Below are 16219 nucleotides of genomic sequence, written 5' to 3' on the forward strand. Positions count from 1 at the left end.
TTCACTATTTGTATTGAGAGGCTGCATTAAGTGTCAAAATGACTCTGTTACATGTTCTTCAAGGCTCATGTACACCGTATTCTCATCTTAACCTAAGCATCTCTGGTGTAGTGCCAGCATTGTGACAGTAAAGTGGCACTAGCACTGGTTTTCCTGGTCAGTATTTCAACATTTAAGAGACATTTTTGGTTTGTTGGGGTGGTGGTCTACCAATCTATTTATCAAAAGGTCGGTGGTTCAATCCCGGATTGCTCCGGTATGTATGCCAAATATCCTTAGGGAAGATACTAACCCCAAGTTGCCCTCCAGTGCACCCATCAGAGTGTATCTGTGTGAATGTTAGATAGAAAGCATAGATGATTTTTGTATTATCCATCCATGTTCTAAATGATGGCACCCACATTTGGTTTGCATTGCTTTGTTGCTCATTTGAATAAGTTACTGCTCTGAGCTTTGACGGCGACTTTATGAATGAGGAAATGAAACCAACTCTCTCTACTCTGTTGAAGAAAACCTGCCAATGAGCTGGTTAAGGTTACAGTCTGTTTCTGAAATAAGTGACTCAGAGTACTTAAAAGTAACTTTAAAAAACACACAGGCAGCACACAGATGACGAAACAGAGGAAAATCCTGACGTGCTACTACAGAAGCCATGACACCATGAAAGTATGGCCCCTGACTAGCATGCAATACTTGAATGCTAGTATTCAAGTATTGCATGCTAGTATTCAAGTATTTGAGTATTGAATAAATCCAGGACACATGTCCTGGATTTATTTTATTTTTTACAGTTTTTACAGGCAGTTGGCCTGTCAGTGTTAACATTACATTTACCTAAACTGAATAAATAACAAATACAAACAGAGCCAAAAGTCCATTGTGAAGAACAGGAGAAAAAAAAGGCAACTCCCTCCGCTCTCAACCCAGAGACGTGCTTCTGAATTTTTTCCCCATGTGTCACTGTCAAGTAGTAATACCACATTACTGCTGTTCATTGCGCCGCGCTGCTAAATTAGTCCTTTTCCTGTCAGCATCACCGTGCAAAGCAACTAATGCTTCGATTATGAGATCAAAGGTATCTGCAGGCAAGCTCAAGATCAAAGATAACGAACAGAAAGTACAGCAGCTGAAGAATAGTCACACAGTAGCAGGCAGGACGATTTCATCATTTGTTGAGGTGCTCGATGATACCACAGTAATGTTTCCCACAATATATCGACCTGCTGAACATTTTAAATTTTTAATTCAATGATCAAAAAACTAACTTACAATTTCACACTGTATTTTCCTGTTGCCTACTTCATATTATTTATTGGATATAGAATTGTAAACTGTGTGTCATTTTTAACTTCACTGAGTATATGTTTTAGTCTTACGCTTGATTAATCATGCTGATCTGTCCGTTGTGTGTGAAAATATGGCAGCCATGGTGTTGATGTTGATTTTGCTCATACAGGCTGTAACATTACAGCTGAGAATGGACAGTCTTGTGAAAAAGAAAGTTTTCACAGAACTCTATGAACAATTAGAATAATTAGAAAGTAACTGAAAAAGTCTCGTTCAGGGTTTCAAATTTTGTTTTTATATTTGATCTTTACTGTCAAAACCTTAAACAGCACCAAGTCTGCAGCTGTGAGACTAAAATCTAAAACTGTTGGGAACAGGTTATGTTTTAGTTTAAAATCAGTTGGAAGTTCAAAGTTCATTTTCACTGATTCTTTTATTTACAGCAGGCTCAACATAGATTCTCTGCTGGAGGTGAAATACTTTGAGAGAAATAAGACAAAGATAAATGAAGTTATAAATAGATAAACATTCTTGAATAATTTGCCCTAAAGTGACTGAAACTAAATGAAATTTAAACAAAGTGATGCAGAAAAGCATTCAGGTTGCAGATGGAATCAGAAGCTTCTGTTAATGTAATTATTACTGAAGAGATTTGTGTCTCAGAGAATAAGAAAATCTTATTTAAAAAAAAACTATCAGCAAAGATGTGCATTTACATTTTTGTTAGGAAATATAGTTTACTAGTAAATGTTTTCTCCAATGAACAAAGTGTAGTAAAAACAATATAATATACTAATTACATTATTTATTAACAAAAAATAATAATCACTTCACCACTTTTAACAACTTTTATTATGAAATGATATCACGATAGAATTTAACTGAAAGTTTGCTCACCTGAACATGTGACACCAGCATCCTCACCATGTCCACAGTTATGTTTCCCAAATCCACTGTGTCGACACTCAGTAAGAGAACTTTCACTTCCTGAACAGGCCACATCATCAAGCCAGATTTTTCCACTTCCTTGACCGAAGCGAGCAGATGAAGTGGCCTCCACTGCTGCCCCACAGCCCAGCTGTCTGCAGACCACTTCAGCATCTTTTAAGTCCCAGTCATCATCACAGACGGTTCCCCAGGAGCCACTGTGATAGATTTCAACTCTTCCAGAGCACCGAGTGGACCCAGACCCAGCTAGTCTGATCTGACCTATCAAGAACATTATATAAACAACATTTTAATATTTCCCTCAAAGGTTTTCCTTTAAAAAAAAAAAAAAAAGACATAGGAACAGACTGACCTGCAGCAGGTGAAGGTGAGGCCAAGAGACAAGAAACTATTGGAGAGGAAACCATGCCATTGCTTATTACATAGAAATGCTCTTGTTGATATGCAGTGATGAATATTTGCATTGAAAACCAAACCCCAAAATCCTATTGATACTGTGCCTGTACACAATTACAAAAACCATTATACATTATGGAAAATCTGTCTTACCGAGGGTCAAAAACTGCTGTCTGCCCCACATGGCGTGTCATTTATGAGATCCAGAGAACACTGCAGAGAACCAAAATTGTTCACAGTGCTTGTCCTCCCGAAACACTTCCCCTTTCGTTTTGTCGCGGGTTTTTTTTTTCCCATCAACCAACACGGGGCATTAAAACTATGAAGAATTAAACTCTGAAGTTAACACACTTTGTCCAACAAAAAAACAATCGCATCTATACTTCTGACTGAATGTTATCATTCTGCTGTGTCTGCTGCCAGCTGTGAGTACAGATATGATCAATGAAATCAATTTAGTTTCATTCTAAGTTTATCGCCATTCGTTGCCAAAAGTGTCAATCAAAGCGCGTATCTCCCGTCTCAGGCCCTTCTATCGGGAGATATTAGTCTCAAAAGATTGGAAAATGGGTACGATATTATCCACAAGAGTAAACTAAGATTTACATATGTGCGCACACAATGATTTGTGTGTAATTTCGCGTACTCAGAAATGCGTGCAACAGTCCACGCATGCAGTTCCACAAATCAAATAGTTCAATCAGTCATCATTCTCACTTTCAAAGACCTTCACGAGCTTACTCGTCTCTAAAAATTATTTCAGACATTGTTGTCGCTCACATCACGGTTTATGTGCTCGCGGAGTTTTGAGAGATTTTTCACACTTTTCATCTTTCCATGGGGCTACAAACACAAGAGGCGTTCCATCCCTAAATGAAAACTGGACGTCTGAAATTCCTTTGAACCTTTAAATTACCTCCAACAAAACGATTTTTTAGTAGAGATTTCCAAATCTGCATTCTGTTTATAGTATTCAGCACATATTAATTACACACACACACACACACACACACACACACACACACACACACACACACATATATATTTAAAAAGGTAATTCTGAATACATCTAAAAAAAAGAGGTATATAGTGCAAACTGTGGTAAAACTTTTTGCCCCCTTTTCCCTTCTTTCCCTTTTCACACTCATTCATGTCTAGCAACCCTGTCTAGTCTCCAAGCTAGAAGGGAAGAGGATTGTCACTACAGTGTTGCCACAATACACATCCTTTTGAGGTCCAAGTTGAAGATAAACTTTGTGAAATCACTGAAATAAGTCAGACTTGTGCATGCATGTCAGTGTAAGCTGGCTTGCAATTAGACCAGATAATGCCCATTAAACGACAGTAAAGAATTTACAGATTATGACAAAATTTACAGATTTTAACTTAGAAATTTACAGTAAAAAAAAAAGTGCAAATAATGATTTAAGAGAGAGATTATAAGAAGTGTGCAAATAAACAGAGTGCGTGCGGTGATGTGATGTATGAGAGTCCAGTCCTACACCTGGTTCAGGTCCTGAATAGCCTGGGGGACGAAACTCCTCCTCTTTCTCTCTGTTTTGGTCTTAAGGGAGCAGAAGCGCTTCCCAGACCTCAACAGTGAGAAGAGTCCATTGTTGGGATGGGAGCGGCTCATCATAATCTTCCTGGCTTTGTTCTTGCACCACTTGGTGTGGATGGACAGCAGGTCAGAAAGCTCTGATCGAATGATGCATTCGGCCGAGCGCACCACTCTTTGCAGATCTCGTCTGTCCTGCTTGGTGCTGTTCCCAAACCAGGTACAGATGTATCAGGATGCTCTTGATGGTGCAGGAGTAAAAGTTCTTAAGCACCTAAGATAAGATAACCTTTATTAGTCCCACACGTGGGAAATTTGTTTAAGTTTGTTAAGTCTTCTGGGGAAGAAGAGACACTGGCAGGCTTTCTTAACCAGGGTGTTAATGTGACAGGACCGTGATAGATCCTGAGTGATGTGGAGACCCCGGTACCGGAAACTGTCCACTCTCTCCACTAGGTCTACAAAGCAGATATCGCAAATTTAGCAGATGAAAGGAGCACAAGCAGGAGACTTGGCTCTCAAAAATAACAATGTGCAATTAATTAAAAACAAACAAACAAAAAAAAATGGATGTCCACTTGTCATCACAACATACGTTTCATTTAGTTTGGTTTAGTTTTAAATATAGCCGGGGATCGGCTCACCAGGGCCTCCGTTCTTGGCCGCCACCTGACACACATTGTACCCGACCCCTACGGCGCCTCCTGCAGGTGGTGGGCCTATAGGAGGATGGACCCATGTCTCTTTGTCGGACTGGGCTCCATGGACTTAGGCCCGGCCACCAGACGCATGCTAACACCAGCTGCTTTCTGGCAGAGAGTACCAGCTCCCTCCCATGTTTTAAATGCACGTGGAATGCTGGGCCTCCCTGCTGCAGGACCGGGGTGGTCTGCTTGTCTCCACTCCACAGCAAACATTTCCTGGGTCTGGGGCTGGTTTGCCCCTCTGGGAGTGTCTATGTGTCAGGTCGAGTCTTAGACTCCACCTCTCTGGGAACATCTCAGGCTCCTCTAGGTGTGGGGGCCTATCTCCCACCACCACACTCCCTGCCAATGGCTGATGCCCTCAATCCTCGGTGCATTGGTGGTTTTCAGTGTCGGGGCTGGGTGCTCGGTGTGTACTGGCTCACTCCCGGCACCCATGGCTCGGTCGGGGCCCTTCCGGAGGGCTATGACTCCCCACACTTACTATCAGATAATTACATGGAGAAATCTTTGGAATACAAGCGCGCTAACGCACACAGGTGTGCACAGACACACACCATCTTCCTTGGCTGCTGCCTCAAAGCATATCGTGCGTTGTCGATTTTGTGTGCTGCTCAGTAACATTCAGTATTTATTATCAACTGTTACTTATGCTTATCTAAGTTGTTGCTGTGGTCTCCCTACTGTGATCTAGCAGATTTTTAGTGTCTTTTCTCTCTGTCCCTCTTCCACTCTGTTTTTCTTACTTCTCCGTGTTTTGAACTTGTCTTGTCTACGTCTCCCCCCCAAAATAAGCAAGTGGTAGACTCAGAGGAATAATGAGGGTGGAAACCAAACTGTTGTTAAAGCAGAATAAAAAGTCTATTTGAGATATGCAATAGTGATGCAGAAATGCATCACTGAGTTAACTGTGTTAACTGCGTAAAACAAAGCTTAATTTTGGTGTAAAATTAATTTTAAAATTGTAAAATTAATTTTACATTTTACTCAGTAAAGTGTACTGAGGACCTTCACCTTTTTTAGCTGAATATGGAAACCACTATACCAGGGGTGTCAAACATACTGCTCACCTGTTTATTTTATATTACATAAAATAAACTACATACAAAGATGCAGAAATGTGTGCACTGAAAAAAAGACAAGATGTTAGATTTACATAAATTAAGTAGTCTACATTGGTTGCACACAGATGTTTTGCTTTTTGAAGCAACTTAACACAAGTTACACAAACACAGTGCAATTGCGGTAAATTCATCAAAGACGCTTACATAAATCCAAGAGATGGCCAGTCTCCATTTTTCACTGTACATGTAGCACAGAGCCATGGCTCAGTGTCTGAGTGTCTGAATGAGTCTCACAGGTCTGAATGTGTGCTTAAAGCCATTTATAATCCCTAACTTGTTTGATCTGCTGCTCACCACAAACAAGCACCAGCATACATTTTGAACATTTTACTGTATATTTATAAGTTTTACAGTTTTTCCTAATGATAAAAAGTTCCCTTATGGCCATTCATACTCCACAAAGTAATTAAGGAATAAACAATTACAAAACAAAAAACAACAATTTTCACCTTTGAAAAAATTGTAATGAATTCCCTCTTACTTTGGCAGTTTGGCAGTTTGGCACTTCCTCTACAGCTCTAACTCTCAGTGTGTTTTGATACCAGTTTCCCATCAATAATCTCTATTTTCGGCATTATTCACTTGCTTATTACAAACCAGTCTACTGTTGTGTACAGTGTTGTTTTTTTTTCTTAGTTTTTGTTCCCAAAAATGTGTCTCTAATAAAACCTCTGTAACTTTGTGAAAATAGGAAAAGTTTTTGTTTTTCATTTTCTGCTATAGAAATTTCTAGAGGTTTCTAGGGGATCCTCAAGGTGACCTTACACACCTTACACAATTAAATAAAGTAAACAAAAAACCCAACTATAACATTTTTCAAGCTAACAATAGTCTAAAACCAAGTTAGAATAACGTTGACAGTTGATTATATCAAAAGAAGAGGACAATTATTGATGAAGATTTGCAATTTTGGTATTTAAAAAAAGACCATAAATTCATTACAGACTGCAGCAGAGAGTGAACGTATGGTAATGATATCTGGAGGTCTGGAGAGATTGACGAGTTCATTGTTATAGTGAGATACCAAGTCATTTGTGGAAGCTGAAGCATCTATGGTCATTAGATTATCAATGCAAGGGGAAAGAACTGATAAATCAATGCCCGTAATGTTTCTAAAATTAAGAGAGCATGTCAGATTACCTTTGTACAGTTGGAGACCAACACCGAATGAAACTAAATTATGATCTGAAAAAGATATGTCCGATACAGCACAGTTCATCGCTCGGACTCCAGTACAACAGATAAGGTCTAAAGTATGTCCTTTGGAGTGTGTGGGAACATGTATTTATTCATCTAAGCCAAAATACTCCAGATAGGAAATATAAAATGTTTTTTAAATTAATTTGATGCTCTGTCCATGTGGCTATTAAAATCTCCCAGCGATGTTATATTTGTACAGTAAAAAGTAAAATTACGACATGAGCTTTTGGTAAGTAGTTGTTGGTTTTGTGAAGCAACCGATGACGGGGTAACTCTCCTGGCTCACTCAGATTCCCTGTGGTTATGGAGGAAGAAAGCAGCTTTCCAGAATGCATATGATAATTTTTCTCAAGGGATACTAATGTCCTTGCATTATATGCAATGACCCTCATCTTGGCTGTTTGTTTCAGATAAAACAGCTTCCAGGCACTGCTGTGAGGTGGGGTACAAAGGGCTCTGAAAAATCATGATAATCTAGAATGGGTGCCTGTGTCCATCCAAGTACTTCTTAAGCCCAGACCCATTCTGGCTGCTCAAACTAGTGAATGGCAATTTCTGTCCTTCTGTTCTGTCTCCTCAATGTGACAAAAGGTCCGTAAGTCTTTTCTCAGAGTCATTCTGGTGCTTCAAACTGCAGACTGACTTGCTTCTTTCTCACTCATTCCAGCTGCACTTTAAACTGGATGTGTGAATGTGTGATGTGTGCATTCATCAACTATTTTCAACCGTGTTGCTGTATCATCAGCTGTATCATCAGGTCACATCAAGGTCATGATTTTACAGTGAAGTTCAAAATTATTATTTAACTAGAAAGTGCATTTTCTGAAGAAACTGCAGTGTGAATGCTTGAATCTAAATAAATGCACTGGAATAAATTAATTGCTGAATTTTAAGTTAAAAATGTTGAATGAGATGAAAAATACAGAAATTTTAACCTGAAAACAAAAGTGCTGAACTGCTAAAAGCTGAAATCCACACAGAAGAAGTTGGAAAAGAGCTGAAAATGTTTAAAATGTAAATTAGAAAAACCTAAGTAATGAGAAAAGAAAATTTAGAATCGGAAAACATCTGAATGAATAATAAAAGTTCATATTCTTTGAATCACTGAATGACTAAAATGTGATCCCTCCACTTGGATCCACACAGTTTTAAAGGTTTAAAACTCTGACCTTTGAAAGACAAGGTGTTGGAAAGAGAACATGGATGTCTTCGTTTTGAGGGTAAAATGATGGCTGTAGAGCAAACACTGTGGACACAGCAGCAGTTGAAAGAGAAGTGTTTAAGATGAATCTTGGCACAGTGAGAGACAGAGCTCATTAAGCAGGCAGGTGTGAGCCTGGTTGCTATAGTGACTGCACCCAATGGCTCAGTACACACGCACACAGACATGCACCTCACTTTTGCTGCTTAAAATTAACAGAAAAGTCAGGCCGAAACAAATCGCTCCCAAATGAAAAGTACAGGTCGTATTGACAAAATTCTTTCACCGTGAGCGCCAGCAATGTCTAGTCTACTTAATTCTCAGATTTCATGGCTGTGGAGTTTATTATATTGATGTGGTGACAGTGTAAAGACAGCCTGTACTTCTGATTTTCAAACGAACCTTCTGAGCCATTTTAACATTAGAGTCTATGGAAGAGTTGGAGGGAGTAGGCTGTGCTTTGGTGACATTTATGAAAGAACCATAACACCTAGTACAATAGTAAACACATTGGATGAAAGAGGACAGCGATGGCTACGTTTTGAGGGTAAAATCATACCTGTAGACGAAACGCTGCGGACACAGCAGCAGTTTTAAGAAAATATTTTAAGATTAATTCCCCCCCTGCTCTCACTCTACCAGTTGAGCTGTCTCACTCTAGCGGCAACATTCCGTCCCATACACACCCATTATAAACTCTGAAACGGGTGAAAAAACATCATGAAACTTAAACTGGAACTGAAGAAAAAGTATAAAAGATATTGAAAAGATAAATACAAGTTGAATAGTTGAATATCTTGTCTTCGTTTTAAAGTTTGAATGGTGGCTCTACGTCAATGTATGTGGAAGTAGATACAGTTTGAAGAGGAGTGAGTTGAATGAGAATTTGAAGGGTCTCTCCATTGAAATACATGGGAAATTTTTGTTGAAAAAAGGTGAATAAAATTAAAAATATAAATGTTAAAAATAAGAAAAATAGAAGCAGTCATGTCCAAAAGAAGAGGAATCTAATGGTGTTTGAATGGTTTTTCTAAGTTGAACGGTTTTGAAGGAGATAGACTACAAAAAACGTACGGAATATATAATAAAATATAACTAGAAAGTGCATTTTCTGAAGAAACTGCAGTGTGAATGCTTGAATCTGAATGTATGCACTGAAATGAAATCATTACTGAATATTAAGCTAAAAATGTTGAATGAGCTGGAAAATACAGAATTTTTAACCTGAAAACAAAAGTGCAGAACTTTTGAAAGCTCGTTTTCACACAGAAGAAGTTGGAAAATAGCTGAACATGTTTAAAATATAAATTAGAAAAAGATGAGTAATGACAAAAGAAAATTTAGTCAGAAAACCTCTGAATGAATAACAAAAGTTCATATTCTTCTAATCACTTAAAGAGTGGAATTATGTATTATAAATCTCTAATTCATAAAAAAAAATAATATGTAAAAACAAATTTGTTAAATTGAACTGAAAAGATGAACAAACATGCTGGAGAAAATACAAGCTTTAATATACAGCATAATGTTTTTCAGACATATACACATGTGTATATCATGTTTAATGGTATTACATACATCCATTTGTTTTGTATATCATAGAAAATAACATAAAAATCTTAAGTCATATTGTACAGCTTCTTTCTGAAAAGGACTTAAATTAATTCAACAATTTTTTTTTTTCGAAATAGAATAAAAATCATTTTAAAAAGAGACGTTTGCAATGTTTTAAGGTGTTAATAATCTGATCCTGTCATGTGTCTGTTCAACTTTAGTTTTTGGCACAGACTCGATTCTTAAAGAACAAATTACCAAATAATAAACAAATAAAATTGAAATTAAAGTAGCTTTTTTTGTTAAACACTTCACAGGAGAATAAATAAAAATAACTAAATTAAATAACCAAATAAAAATAATAAGCAACATATGAAATACATGAAAATTCGACTTTTAAAACCACAATCCTGAACCTTTAAATTGTGTTTGTTTCGTAGCACATGGCTGAACAGCTGTTAATATTGGTCTACTGAATCTACTGATCTGTCTACACATCTTTTTATTACTCATTCTTTTTTATGTTTTATTGTAAACAGTGTCCACACAGTGGTAAAAGAGAACTGTATAGAGATTTTTGAGTGAACTCAAACGAAAGCCTAAGGTGGTGACACAGTTTAACACATACAAATAATCAAATGAACACATTAGTCCTTTTTGTGAACATGGATAAATAAGTATCATTAGTTTACAGCATTGTTCAGCCATGCCACTAAATGCTTTTTAACACTGTGTTTAAACCTGGGCTCAGACACGAAGTCCCAAATTTAGTTAGTCCCTGACTTTGAGTTGTGGTTATGACTAATTATTATACACAAGGCTTTATCTATCTGAACTCTAAGGACACAAATATGAAAAAACCTATACTTACCAGCTGATACCCCACACTACACACTAGGTGTGCCATGTGACCTGAAACTTTGGTACAAACTCATCATAATTATTCTGTTAACACTGTTTCTTTAACACTGTTTGTGTTGCTGTTCAGCAGTTTAAAATGTTTTAGATTGGATTACATGGAACGAATTTGAGTTCTCTTGGGGTTTTTTGTGTGTGTTTTGTTCTTAGCAGATTCTTTCTTTACATACTGTTGAATTACAGTTACCACATTTCTGGTCATATGACATCCCGAGTGCCCACTTAAAAAAATCCCCACAGTTAATTCAACATTAAAACAAAATAAAAATATGTTAAATAAATAAAGGTTTGCTCTGTGATGAAATATTAAATAAGCATACACTGTACAGAGCACTAACAATGAAAACAATCCTTTAGCCTGTCAGATCAGAGAGAGGCAGTCATTATGTCCATTTAAAACCTGTAATCAAAGAGCACAACATTTCTTTGAAACTATAAAGTCCCATATGATCCTCATCATGTCCAGTGACTTCAGAGTGGATCCTCCCTGTCATCCGGCCAGTGTTTGATGTGTGGCAAGCAGCACAGAAGCAGGATAGCTGAGGACTTTAAAAGAAGAGCAGAAAACAGGAACATTTGTAGTTGTAAATGTAAATATCAGTGATACTTGTCTTGTCAAAGGGAATAAAATAATGAACTTACACACTCATTTAGGGAGGATCTTGACACTGCACAGAGGAGGCACAGTCAGTCTGACAATGATGGTGATCTGCAGGGATGTTTTCCTGCAGCAACATTCCTGCCGACTGGCCATATGATCCAGAGTAGTTGGTTTGTAATGAACAGAAAGGTGTATATGTTAGGTAGTGTGCACTTAGAGCTGGTCCTAAGAAACAAACACATCCTGTAATAAACTGAATACCTTTAGTAGTGCTGCTGCAAATATAAAGCCCTTCTATCATGTGTGGTTTCAAAGAAGATGTTTTGGAGGCTCAGTCACAGAAACTGTGCAGTCTGTTCAGTCCTGAATGTCTCAGCTCTGAAGGGGATGGATCACAGAGGGAAACACCTGAGTACAGATATTAAAATACACTCAAAATAACACTCCTAAGGTCAAGTGAAAACACAATTTAAACACTTTACAAAGAATTAATACATGTTTTCATGAAAATAATGTCATTAACCCTTTTTGTTGTGAGTAAATCTCACCGACTGCTTGTGGGACAAGCTAGAAGGAGGACTTATCACAGAATCTCTCCTGTGCTCCAGATGTGAAGTCTCATGCTCTGATCGTACGGCGAAGATGGTGATGATGAAGCCTCTCTGATCTGTGGCATTACAGTTTCTGGCTGCTATGTGCTTCACACTGTTGGATTTTACATGTGAAGCTTGGAGAAGACACAGGAGGACTGTGTCTCTCTTAACAAAAAAAAAAAAAAAAAAGAAACCTAACAACCTCCCACCGTACCCCCCCACATTCAACTCCCACCTACCCACTCCACTCAACTCCCCAGCCTCACACCACCCAATGTCTATACAAATGTAGGGTATCAACTGGTAACAAAAAGCAAGTTTAACATATGTAGTGCATATGTAACACTGCTGAAACATTTCTGGCCAGAAATGTGCATTTATCATCCCAGACCCAGACCCACCCTGATAAATGCACTGGCTGAAACATGATAAAAGCTCATAAAAATGTATGTTTCATTGAAAGATTTGTCCAAAAATATAATGATATACTTTTGAACAAGTTTAAAGATTATAACAAACTGAAATCAATAACATTTTTGTAAATATTATTTCAAAATAGAGGCACAGATAAACTGGCTTAACTGTCATTATTGCTGTAATTAGATTTTTATTTTTATTTATTTTATTTTTTTTTAGAAGCAACCTTTAGTCTGTGTTGTTCTCTCAGAAACAATGAAGAAGCTGTTGAACATTTATGTGTTGTGTGGGCAATCCTCTGGTCCACCCTCCCTCCCTCCCAGCCACAGTGAGACTGGGGCAGCCTGGCAGGATTTTGAAGCCTGGCTGCAGAGAGGATATGCCTACACTGTTTGTTTTAAACTACAATATTTGATTTTTCTGACATTCATAGATTTCTGATTTTTAGATTTTCTGTAATACATAAAATTGTCAATTTTTACTGATATCATTACTTAATTCATTTAATTGTATTTTATGTAGACAATTGAAACATTATATTGCAATGCAGGGTGCTTTTTCTTAAGTCAACTTTTAAATATCGCTCTACTTTCTTAAGTCATTCAAAAATATAGAAATTACTTACTGTAGTCAAAGATCTAGATCATGAATCATCACAGGACAATACACAGTATACAGGGTCATGGTAACTATGGTAGGTCTTCATGACTCCAGAATGGAGACATCGCTCTGGCTGAGAAATGAAAATTAGGTCAAGCAGTGTGTTCTTCTCTGTGGTAGGGGCAGTGATGACCTGTGCGTATCCCCTAGACTCAAACAGCTCCAGGATTGGTTTGTTTGCAATGGATAAAACATTCTCATTAAAATCACCACACACTATGATGGGATGACAGTCCATGATCTCTAATGAGTCTAATAGGCTTACCAGGTTTTTCAGGAATGGCCTCAGAGTGTAGTCTGGAGGTCTGTACACAACTGCAATCAGAGCACTGACTGGTGCTTCAACCTTTAAAGCCAGAAATTCAAGGTCAGTTACATTATGGATGTACTGTTTTTCATGCACTTGAATGTCACTCTTCACATAAACAGCAACTCCACCACCACTTCTGTTTGCCATCTGGGGAAAGTTTGTGTAGGACAGGTGTCTGTTGCGTTTGAACAAATTGTAATTTTCCAAGTGGAGACTCTCTGCGACAAAAGAGCCCCGCAGGTGTGTTTCTGTTAGGCACAAAACATCTGCTAGACACAATTCATGGTGACTCTTGATGTTATTAATGTGAGCTGGCAGTCCCTCTGTATTATGATGAACAATGGTGAAAACCTCTGACCTGCTCAGTGTTTGTCTCACGTGTAGAAGAGGCATCATGTCATCAAGGTTGGCTTGTCTCATGTTCTCAAGCGCTGCAGTGATTTCTGGATTGGTGAATATTTTTTTCTCCTCCATATCAAGAAGATACAGTCCACTGAGAGACGTCACTCTACTGACAGCTACGTAGGCCATGCCGGGCTCAAAAATGCTCTTAAGAGAGACAACAGCTGATGTGGTTGTCATACCCTGTACCTTATGTATTGTACATGCAAAGGCCAGCTTCACTGGGAACTGTCTTCGTACCACTCCTTTCTGCTTCAGATTCTCCTCTGCTCTCTCAATGTACACCATGTTGTCTGCTGGTGTGCGGTTATTCTTTCCAGATGTCTCATTATCCATTTTAAGTCCAAGCTTGATGATGTGTTGGTCGTTTTCAGAGTAAACTACTCTAAGTAGTTTTCCAAAAGCTCCATTAACCAAACCATTTTGTATGTCAATGTTTCTGGTGAGCATGACACGAGCTCCTTCTGCAACTTTCAGTGTGTCTGGTAACTCGTTTTTACCTCCTTTGAATGGTCTGTCTTGAAGTGCCATTCTGCCAGTTCTAGGATCCTTTCTATAATCATCTGCATGGATGTCAATGATATGAGTATGGAGCAGACCCAGTGTTGCAGAGTTGTGTGCATCCACTTCTTTGTTAGTTGCAAAAATGTGCAACGCATCAGTCGGACAACGGGCTGGTTCAGTTATGGCCTGTGACAACAAATTTCTATCTGCTTCGCAAAGCACATCCAACTTTCCTTTCACACGGATTCTGTTCAGCATCTCAGCAAAGACAACATCATCTTTCTGACGCATAATCTCAGTCAGAGTGATCATCTGAAAATGCTCCCGCCACAGGTCGATCTCGGACGGGTCGTGCACACAGAGAGGTTTCGACTGTCGCACTGGGGGTAGCTGATAGAAGTCTCCAACAGCAATGACTGACATGCCTCCAAAGGGTCTCCGAGTCCCTTTGATCTGTTTGAGTCTTGCATCTACATATGCAAAGAGATGTCTTGACACCATAGACACTTCGTCAATGACGATTATTTCAGCATTCAAAAGTTCTGATCTGACTTCATCCAGCTGATTGCCAAGTCCCTGAATGGGAGGTTTTAAGCTTCTAGGGAGCTTGAGTAGAGAATGCAGTGTTGTTCCAGAAATGTTAAATGCTGCAGTCCCAGTGAAAGCAGTTAACAGGACAGTGGGTTTTGATATGTCAACGTCGTCTGCATATCTGGGCACTTTGCTCAGTATCTTAGATGCTTCTGAGTAGATGCATTTGATAAGATGTGATTTTCCTGTTCCAGCACCACCATTAATATAAAAGAAAAACTGCTCCGGATTTAGAGCACAGACTCTTTTAATGCACCAGTCTCTAACTGCATAAAATATGCAGGCTTGCTTCTTATTTAGATTCTGAAACATCTGACGTAACAAAGTGGGATCAATAGCAGGGGGTTCCCTGATGGCTCTGACTTCTGTTGAAGCATCAGCCTGACGGCTGTAGTCGGGCACATCTTCCTGTTCATTTTCATTGTCTCGCTCTCTTTCTTGTTCAACAAGTGGCAACCTTACGAGATCTGATTCAGGTGCCAGATTACACCATTCGTCAGTCACACCTCTGTTCTGCTCATATTCCTCAACAGCGGTCTCGATCTCCTCACTGTTTTTCTCATATTTTTCTCTGTTTCTTTTGACAATGTGTTGCACGTACTCAAGACGGTCAGTACCTGGTAGCTGTACACAGCCAGCACCATAGAAAGCCTGATAGGTTGGCAAAGATGGCGTTTTCAGTTCGTTGTCTGAACGATGAGGAAGGTACAGTTTAAGCAGTCTTCCATAATATTGCTCTGGATGTTTTTCTTGTGAGCAGCGGTGAAATCTGATGATAGCAGGCTTATCGTTTTTGCGCCTTTGCACAAATCCCATCTCATTGAGAAGGGGTAAAACATCTTTACCTTTTGTCTGTTGGCCATAGACAATCCTGCAATTAGCAGCAAAGTCTGCCATGCACATCTCCTCATACTCTGGTGTTTCAGGTCTGGCTTTATATTTGTCATTCAAAGATGTCATCCAAACATTGGAAGACTCAGGTGTTGTGTTGTCCAGAACTGACAGGGGACGACTCATTTTCACTGGATTATCATCAGTTGGTATGAATATTACAGCACGTGAACATTGCTTCATGTGAAGACCACATGCACGAGCAACACACTCCTGTGCACTGATCTCTCGCTTCTTTGAATATGCCTGCATGACGGCTCTCATTTCATCGCACTCATTTACACTGTCTTTATGGGAGCTCTCAATAACAGTTTTCAGGTACTCAGATAGCCCACCCTCTTTTTTAGATATATATTTCAT

At 38.7% G+C, this 16219-nt stretch overlaps 1 protein-coding gene and 1 long non-coding RNA gene across 2 annotated transcripts in view; both read right to left on the reverse strand.

Annotated features, from left to right (window-relative positions):
• The window catches only part of LOC134625691 (deleted in malignant brain tumors 1 protein-like), a 246300-nt gene that overhangs the window by 47649 nt on the left and 182432 nt on the right, over window positions 1–16219 (reverse strand). The window contains exon 5 of the mRNA XM_065470669.1: window positions 2185–2496. Coding sequence (XP_065326741.1) covers window positions 2185–2496 — 312 coding nt within the window. The remainder of the gene's footprint in view (window positions 1–2184; window positions 2497–16219) is intronic.
• LOC134625853 (uncharacterized) lies at window positions 11330–11858 on the reverse strand. The gene is made up of 3 exons (XR_010093774.1): window positions 11753–11858; window positions 11533–11636; window positions 11330–11429 (listed from the first exon to the last, which is right to left on the reverse strand). It is a non-coding gene; the product is annotated as an uncharacterized LOC134625853 (long non-coding RNA).

The sequence above is a fragment of the Pelmatolapia mariae genome, linkage group LG4 (assembly GCF_036321145.2).
Source record: "Pelmatolapia mariae isolate MD_Pm_ZW linkage group LG4, Pm_UMD_F_2, whole genome shotgun sequence".
NCBI classification, from domain to species: domain Eukaryota; kingdom Metazoa; phylum Chordata; class Actinopteri; order Cichliformes; family Cichlidae; genus Pelmatolapia; species Pelmatolapia mariae.